The sequence below is a fragment of the Helobdella robusta genome (genome assembly GCF_000326865.2).
Source record: "Helobdella robusta unplaced genomic scaffold HELROscaffold_111, whole genome shotgun sequence".
In the NCBI taxonomy this organism is placed as follows: Eukaryota; Metazoa; Annelida; class Clitellata; order Rhynchobdellida; family Glossiphoniidae; genus Helobdella; species Helobdella robusta.
Window position 1 is genome coordinate 125,839 of NW_008703624.1, and position 10,369 is coordinate 136,207.

General features: G+C 33.4%; 1 protein-coding gene across 1 annotated transcript; it reads right to left on the reverse strand.

Annotated features, from left to right (window-relative positions):
- Positions 1-4,847: 4,847 nt before the first annotated feature.
- On the reverse strand, positions 4,848-6,996 carry HELRODRAFT_183573 (hypothetical protein; the record flags this gene model as incomplete). Its single annotated transcript, XM_009013167.1, has 4 exons — positions 4,848-4,883; positions 4,949-5,122; positions 5,205-5,390; positions 6,940-6,996. 4 exons carry the CDS (start codon positions 6,994-6,996, stop codon positions 4,848-4,850), a joined length of 453 nt encoding a protein of 150 aa, XP_009011415.1.
- Positions 6,997-10,369: the final 3,373 nt, after the last annotated feature.

Sequence of the window (10,369 nt, forward strand, 5' to 3'; positions counted from 1 at the left end):
TTATATCAACATCACTAATTGTGAGGTGAGCTGGACAATTTTCTTTATGCTATAACATGAATTATGCATAAATTATAAGCTGATCTTTATGTACAGAATTTGGCGCATCACACAGCTTATTCATAACTTGGAATATAACCCTATTCATATATTTGAATTAATTAACTATTTGCTTGGTGTTATTTTTTGATGTTCAACATGTAGATAACCATAAATGTGAGTATTTTTTTCTAACGTATGTAAAATGGTAACTAAAATTCGGCCCCGGCTCCGGCCGGTTCTTGAATTTTAAATCCGGCCAAGTCCGGCCCCGGTCGGACTTGAAAAACCTAAATCCGGTGCATTCCGAATATATATATATATAGTCAGTGAGGTAGTAGTAATCATATATCGGGATTACTACTACCTCACTGACTAGAAGGCTTACGATGCATAAACAGAGTGGTCCTATCAAATCTCATTTGAACTCAACACACTCAATCACTATTAGCCGTGAAATCCTCGACAGCAACACCAAAGTAATATACCAGAAGAGCAACTGCACGCATCTTAAAATTGCAGAAGCAGTCCTAATTGACATCAATAAACCAAAAATAACTATACAACAAAAAATGACAACTTCACTCCCAACCTGACGCTTAACCATCAATGAAAACAAAGAAGTAATAAAAACTAGCATTGTAAATAGTGACAAAGAAGAATATGAATCTATCGATGAAGAAAAGGAGACCAAAGTAGGTGACCAGCCAATAAAGAAACCTGACACCTAATTTCCATCTAAGTTCATTTTGACAAAGTCAATATTTCCCTATATAAACATCAACCGCACTGATGATGATTCATTCGGAATCGAAATATGGCCTTATTTGCAGCTTGAATTCGGAAAATAAGTTTATTTTGAATTTTAATAAACTAAACGTTCACCAAAAAACTTTAGTGAAAAAAATTGAAAAAACGAACTACAAACATATTAACGCCAAACATTCGGTAGAATTTATAGAATGTTGTAAATATATATATATATATATACATATATATATATATATATATATATATATATATATACACACAAAATTTTTGTCCATTTAAGTGATCAAACAAAAACATAAATATTTCGAAAATAAACATAAGTATACATTGTAAAAAGAACTAAAACAAAACAAATAAATCATTTAAATTCATACACAGATGCACACATATACTCTCGACCATACCCAATCACTCAAATTAATGTAACAACCATATAAGAACCAAACAGCAACCATTTTAAACCAAATCATAGATACATTCATCCACACTTTATCCACACCGATCACACACAATTACGCTCAGAAGATGCACGATAACATATAATTCAGAACAACCAACAGATAAATACCCAACCACCAGCACAATAATTATAAATCGATTCAAATTATTAGAAACATACGAAACACATACATCTCCTCACATTCAAAACACATTCAACGTAAGCACATCCCCTCATAAAACACCCACATACATTACGTACTCGAAAACTCAATTATATAATTAAAACGTAAATAAAAAAAACAGCATAAAACAAATGAATGTTCCATTATCGATAAGCTACATTCATAAACAACAAAAGCAACATGCAACATACTATTCACAACTTCAATTAATCTTCAAAACAGGTGTGTTTTCAATTCCCTCCTAAACTGCAACAGTGACATCCCTGGTCGACGAATGACGCATGGAAGACTGTTCCATTTTCGTACCATATACAGCAAAGTTACGAGACTCAATCTTCAATTTTGACATCCGATCTGTCAAGTAACTTTAATCGTTTGATCTCAAGACACAATTCTTAGCAGTCATATCTTTGAGTGTAAACATCTCCGTCAGATATCGTGGTGCCAAACCATTTAAACACTTGAACATTAATAAGCAAATTTTAAAAACAATCCTCTTTTCAATTACCAACCAGTGCAAATCCTTAATCAATGGAGTCACGTGATCATACTTTCGTCCACCCATTACTATTTTAGCTGCCCTATTCTGTACAGATTGCAACAGTGCAATTTCATTCGCTGAAACACCATACAGTAGGCTGTTGCAGTAGTCCAAACGTGAGTGGACAAATGAATGAATGAACTAATGCCATCAAAGAGGGCTTGCTGACAAATCTCTTAATGCGCTGCAACTGACGTAGGTGAAAACAACATGACTTTACGACACCCCGTATATGATCCTGCATGGTCAGATTAGCATCAAGTGTGAAGCCCAAAATTGTGGATGATCTTTCAAATTTAACAATGGCATTATCCATTTCTAATACATCTCGATGTATTTTTTGATGTCTGCTGCCATGTACCAATTGGCACTAGCTTGGTTTTATCTTTGTTCAATTTTATTCCATTTTGTGACATCCAAATATTTACTGCAGCCAACGTATCTTTCAGTCCTTCAGCTAAATCATCAAACTTTTCAACAGGAGCACATGACACTAATTAAATATCATCTGCATACGCATAACACTCCATCTTATGATTTTCCATCATGTCAAACACATCAGCAGTATACAACAAGAGAAATGGCCCCAACACCGATCCCTGAGGGACGCCAGTTAACATTTTTTCTTCATCCAAATGTTCATTACCAAATAATATCTGCTGTGATCTGTCATTTAAATACGACTTGAAAAATCTTAGCACAGTGCCTGAAATTCCATATCTTGTTGACATTCTTTGAACAAGTATATTGTGATCCACACAATCAAAGGCAGCACTCATATCAAGTAAAGCTAACAATGTCACTTGCTTTGAATCTGATGCCTGAAATAACGTTGGCAACAGCTTTAACAGTGCCGTTTCTGTAGAGTGGAACCTTCTGTACCCCGACTGAAAGCACGGAAGATTATTTTCATCCAAGTATTGCAGAATCTGTCTTGTAACCACCCTTTAAACAATCTTTGCTATAAACGACAAATTTGACACAGGACGAAAACTCTTCAACTCATTTGCATCGGACGATGGTTGCTTCAATAGCGGTGTAACAATTGCTTTTTTAAAAATCATTGGATAACTTCCAGTTTTCAAACACATATTGATCAAATCCGTCAAGTACGGCAAAAACAGTTCAATGTGTTTTTTGAAAAGACTCGTCGGGATGGGAGCTTTCAAAATAACTGCCTTAACATCATCACTTGAGCACTCCAAAAATTCGATAATATTTGATGTTCTTTAACCTTACAACTGAAAAAGATACGTCATGCCCTATTATGGTTTTTTTAATGTTTTCAATCTTTTTCCTGAAAAACTCTGCAAATTCACTGGCAGTAATTTTATTGTTTGCTACATCAACCGAGTTAGTTTTTTTGTTACATAAAACCTTGTTTAAAACTCGCCATAACTGTTAGTTATGTTAAATCCAGTTAAATCCAGTTAAATCCAGTTCTGCCTATTAACCATGCATTTATTTTTCCTATATGTGCGTTCATACCTTCGACAATCACGTTTAATTCCTCTACAGTCACTATCAAACCATGGTGCAGTTGGAACCATTTTTGTTTCAACAACATGAAGAGGCGCAACAGTATTAGCAATTCTCATCATTTCATTGTTGACGAGCTCCGCTGCTCTATCTACATCATTGTCATTACAAGCACCATTTATCGGAGATCTATTAATCAAGGTAAGCAAATAATTTTCATCTACACGCTTCCATGCCCGTACAGTCTTTTTAACCTTTAACAAAGAAGAACAAGCTATTGGCAAACAAAATGAAACCAAACTGTGATCAGAAATTACACCACAAGGATATACCCTAACACGAGTAACAGGCATATTTATTACTGGTACCACCAAGTCCAACGTTCCACCATGCATATGTGTAGGTTCTTTTATTACATTTTGCATTGAAAACATGTCAAACACATTCGATAATAGCCTGGCATTAACATCATCATATCTTTCGACATGCACGGTCAAATCACCTAATAATATTACATGATCACTCAATAGCATTATGTTCTCCAGGATACTGGTCAATTCTTGAAAAAATGCTTTAGAAACCAACTGCGACCCTGGTCAATAAATGGCAAATAGTACTATGCAAATAGTACTATGCAAATAGTACTGTGCCTACTGTCAATATAACACAATTGCCTCAAATGTTAATAATTCCGGCAAAGCTATTTTTTTGTGTTTAAAGAGATCACGAAAGTAAATGATCAACCTCCCGTGATATGGATCATCTCTTCGCAAACAACCAACAAACCTGAATCCATGGGACATAGCTAGTTTAACTGAAACATCATCTGATGAACCATGCCAGGTTTCTGTTAACACAAGAATATCTAAGTCTTCATGTAATAATAGTGTCAGTCTTTGAAATTATTGATCTTATATTTAAGAGACCTAGACGTAATTTTTTCAAATATCCATCATTAATATCATCAGTCCTACCGCTATTAACTCCATCATCATCCCCGACACAAGTAACATTAATTCGACCATCATCAATAAATCTACCATCACGTCTATCATCATCACCACCACAACCACCCAATTGATCATTCACCATGTTACTTTCCCTATAGTTAATGACAAAATTCACATTACCAAAATTTCCACTTTTTTTTATTCATATCCGCCCATTGCCCCTACCGAAAATATTGCATTAACTTTTCTGTTTAAATCATTTATCAAATATTTAATGTCATCAAGTTCCTCAAATATTCCAGCAATATCGAAAGAATACATATTCAGTGCAATCTTTTTTTATTCGAACTATTCTCAAATTCGAACTATTCTGTAAACAAAATCCTCTTTATCAGCTGCCTCCTTCTCTTTCGCTAAATTCATCAATTCTCTACACTTGATTCTTTAATTTTTTTTCATATCGTGGCCAATACCTATTCCCTTCAGATCATCATTTAAATTTTTCAAATTATTCAGACTTTCCATAATTAAGTTTTTCAAAAAACCTTTGACTTCAGTCTAACCAACAGCGGCCTGACATTATCCGATCTCTTGCCCGATCTGTAGTGTTTAACAACATTTGACATATCAAATTTTTCATCTGTTATTGCACTGAGAATGCGCATAATCCTTTCATCATCTTCTTTTTTGCTATCATTAAAACCGAGGTTGTTACTTTCCTTCAATTTAAAAATTATAAAGTTGAACGATCTTTCTTCAACCTCACTTGATTGTTTGAATTGTTTTCTTTGTATTAATGACCTCTTCTTTTAGTGCCTTAATTCCATCATTCATACTCATCACTTCATTATTTACAGTTTCAACCTTCTTCCCAACAACATCTTTCACAGCATCTGAATACGACTTTCTAAGACCATCTTGTAGTGAATTTATTTTTTTATCCAGAATATCTTCCGTGATTTTTTTATCAAGTACTGTTTTTATCTCCTTTATTTAATGACGTTGTTGCAATCTTGTATGTTTTTTATATTATATATATATATATATATATATATAAGCAAGCTATAAAAAGAAATGTTGCACCAATCAACTATAATAAATGTATTAAACTCAGGACTTACTACAAAAACTATTGAACATCATATTTAGTACTAAAGAACAACTGCACCCCTAAAAACATTACTTTTTTTAAGTGTTATTATATAATATTCGAGTTCAAATGCTCTATTAACGAATGTGTGAGTGAACAACATTTGTTTATTAGTGTTAAAACCACTATACTATCGAGACGTTTCACAATGCATATACACCGATATACTATCGAGACATTTCACAATGCATAAACAAAGATGATCCATCAAGTCTAACCCACTAATTTTTTTGAATCACACTCACATATGCATTAATACGTATACATATCCAATTACCAATATTATTTTAGCTTTTACTAGCTTTTTGTAATCTATAATCTTTTTTTCAGTTTATAAATGCGATAAATAATGAAATTACTTAATAAAAATTACAAGTTGAGTTAAATATTCAAAATATTCAAATTTTGTACACAGCCGCATTAATCGTAAATATGGTGATACTCAAATGTTTATGCGCATGGGCTATATTTATGTACACAGTACATAAATGCTTGATTTGCTATCGACTCGCAGCACATTGATTTGTTCCTACCATTTTTACAAGCCTAATTAATTTGAGTTTGTCTAGTGGGACTTTTCCAACAAAGTATAAACATGCAATAGTTATCCCTCTTAAAAAAAAAGGGTTTGGACATCAATAATGTCAACAATTATAGACCGGTGTCAACTTTGTCATTTATTTCTAAAATTATTGAAAAAATTGTTGCTAAACAAATTATAAGTCATTTGAACGCAAATAATCTTTTACCGGTTAATCAATCTGGTTATAGGAAGCACCATTCAACTGAGACGTTGTTACTACAAGTAACATCAGAATTATTTAACGCTTCAGATGCTGGACAGATTTCTATACTAGCTCTCCTTGATATGAGTGCTGCCTTCGATTGCGTTGAGCATGATACTCTTCTTCGTCGTTTTTATATTAGTTATGGTATTATTGGTTCAGCGTTAGATTGGTTAAGGTCATATCATTTCAATCGGTCTCAACAAGTTTGTTTTAATAATGTCCTGTCTGATAGTGATTTTTTTACAATCTGGGATACCGCAGGGTTCTGTGCTGGGCCCACTGTTGTTTATGCTTTACACGGCTGATGTACTAAATGGGGTGAATGAATTTGGTTTCAGGGCATTTGCATATGCCGATGACATTTAGTTGGTTGCCAGCACTCCACCTAGTTTTGTTGTTGGTTTAAAAGAAAGACTTGATAACTGTCCTCTAAGATTGATGTTTGGATGGACCAAAATGGCATTCAAATGAATAAGTCCAAAACAAACTTACTTCCCGTTGGTACGTGGCAAAGACTGTCACAGACTGACTTAAATTCAGTTAAAATTGATGACACTGTAATTGATTTTTGCAGGAATTCAACTGTTTTTAGATTTACTATCGACGCCAATTTGAATATGTGTGAACAGGTGAAAAAAGTGTCTGCCATGTGCATGTTTCAGTTTCGTCGCCTTAGACTAATTAAAATGTGTTTAACTAAGAAAAGTTTATGCGCTCTTATGCACGCTTTCATTCATTCACGTCTTGACTACTGTAATAGTTTTTTGTATGGTGTTTCTAAAAAAGAAATAGCCATCCTGCAATCAGTTTAAAATAGGTCCGCCAGGATTGTTACCGGCAGTCGCTGGTGTGACCATATTACGCCAGTTTTAAACGGCCTCCACTGGCTGCCTATTAATAAGAGAATTATTTTTAAAATTGCTGCTATGGTTTTTAGATGTCTGAACAATTTGGCACCCAAATATTTGGCCGATAGATGTTTGCAAACAAAGGAGGTGTTGAGTGACTATGATTTGAGATCAAGTAGTGCTAATACGTTGGTCACGGCAGTGACCAGGCTTAAGATTTGTTTGCGTAATTTCTCTGTAAGATATCATCTGTTTGGAATGATCTTCCTTGTTGCTTGCGTCAAATTGGATTATCACTGGGTCAGTTCAAGAGGGAACTTAAAATCACTTGTTTTGAATCTGAGTTTTAGAAACTTGCTTTTTTTATAGAGCAGTAACAGCGCCTATGAGAACACTGTAAGTGTTATAATCGGCGCTTTATAAGTTTCCAAATAATAATAAATAATAAAAATGGATAATGGATTTATTCATTCGTTGAAACATTTATTTCATTATTGCTTATTTATTCATTTTGTAATACTATGTGGTAGTGTCAGAATCTAACATTAATAAGAAGGAACGAAATTTTAGCTCTAATAATAGTAGGTTTGTAACGGCTTTTACACTTAGGTGGAGAGGAATGAGTTCTAAAATTGGGAACAGCTATTTTGATAATTATCTGGATTATTTTGAGGCCAGTTTGGTTGATGAAGAAAAGAAATGTGTATTTGTAGTTGTAGATTGAATAAAATTGCTTAATGTGCAGAAGGTGATGTTTTAATTTGGGCTACTGATGAATCAATAAGAGTCGAAACGCGTCTAACCAAGAGCGAGTTAGGTGTTTAAATTAACGTACCTAAATGAGAATGTCGACAAATTCTCACTCCTATACATACTGTTATAACCATGCTACCGAACGCACTAGAATATTCTAGAACATGCTAGAATCGGACCATCTAAAAGAATCTAGAAACGACGCTTGCGAAGAGTATATAAGCGCACGTCGCAAGAAGATTAGCGATTAGTGAAATTCGTGATTTTGTAAATTCGTGACTCTGTGATTATGTGAATAGCGATTTGGTGAATTATTTAAAGCGATATTTGATTTGTTTGTTGACGTAGTCATAGCGATAGATTTTGAACAATTTAAAAGTTAATTGTTGTGTTAATTTGAATTTGCTAGAAATAAACGATTAGTTGATTTCTTCTGTAAATAAAGTTTAATAACTAATAACTGTTTGGAGTATTTTATTCAATCGAAGATTTGAACCCGTCGCATCGTAAATCGGTTACGACAGCGAGTATTATAACAATACTTACGTACTTGCTGCTAGCCAATACCCCATTTCATTTATTCAACAGAATAACAGTAAATGTTTTTTTTTCTTGAAAAATTTGGAGATTTCATTAAATAACAAAAAAAATTGAAGATTTTATCAGAAAATCATATCCAATAAGAACCATATTTATATATTAGCTTATAACATCTTTGTATCAAATAACTTTGTTATTCTTCACATAAAACACAACTATCTTAGGTCTTCTAAATGTGCTTTTTGCCGTTTAAGTATATTGTTGCACTTCATTTTATTTCGTGGTCTAACTTTATAATAACAAGTCATCTGGATATGAGTAATGAGATAGATTGTTTAATCAATTTTCAGTTTTTAAAAAATGCATAACAAATTTGATAATCTTTCAATATGTTTTACATTTTGCATCGAATTTACAAATAACGTAAATATTTCCGATTTCATTATTGTCTGATTTTGCGTTTTGCAAATGTTTATCGCACCCCATTTTATTATTCATAAAATATGGGCAGCAAATATAATATAGTTATTGTCTTTTTAAATTTTTACTTTTTTGAAATTGTTTCATAACTTGTATACTAGATTGAATATGATTTATGAACAACCACGTTTTGAAATGCAGCTGCTTTAATAATTTTCTTAGAAAAAACATAATTATTGTTATCTTTGCTATATTTGTAATCTTTGGATTGTAAACCATAGAAAATTGTAAAGAAATATTGAATCTATACCAAAAATCTAGACTATATTATTATGTCAATCAATTAACACACACACTTAAATACAAAGACTAACACACATAGAAACACGCAGACACACACAATCTGATTATGAACTGTAATTTACCACGACTTATTTCCACGGAAGGAAACACGGACAAAAACTAGACTAATGTGCAGGCATTCTGAGCATACGAGGTTAGCAACGCACACAGCGAAAAGCATACACATAGATACATACACAGACACATACAGATAACTACCCAACAAATAAGAGAAAGACGCACGTGACCGTAATTCATCACGACTGGCATGCAAATAATTTCCCATAAAAGTACAGACGGGGTAGTCAGATGTATGTACAATCATTTGCGCATACGAAATTAAGAATTAAGACGCCAACGCACACAGCAAAATGCATACACATAGACACATACCCAGACAAAAACACACTAAGAAACACTGAAAAAATAAAAGAAAGACGCATGAAAGACAGTAAAAAAAAAGACATGAAAAAAAGACAGTAATTCATCACGAAACTACAGACGAGGTAATTAGACCAATGTACAGCCATTAAGACGCCAATGCAGAAGCACAAACTACCACTCTCTCCTATATAAGGACATGCAGCGTCAAACAAAAGAGAGAAAGAGAAGTTTATAGGTAAATTCTCCAAAGACAGAGGTAAATTAATTCTGAAAGGCAGAAGTCTATTGGTTCTATAAGACAATGGTCTATTGGTTCTATAAGACAAGGGTCTATTCGTTCTATTCACTCGATTCATTCTTCTCGTTTCACATTTTATTGCTTAACTTAGAATAAAGAATGATTAAACCGAAATGTGTGAGTTTGTGTTTAATTTACTTTAACATAGTATTTCTAATCATCGTAACTAATCTAATAACTAAGTCATAAAAGTCACCAATTTAATTGTCACCACTTTGCACTAATTTAACGATGATCGAGTTTGATCGTGAGCATCAAATCAGTGATCTGCTAGTTCTCTGTTTTCACGTAGATGCGGCATTCAACGCAATAACAGGATAGCGAACCGGCGTCAAGCGTAACACAACACTCTTCCTAACATGCTAGAAACATATAACACACGTCTACAATCTACATAATATGGTGAAGAACTGGGGTATTAACATAAGAAGAAGCATAGCAAT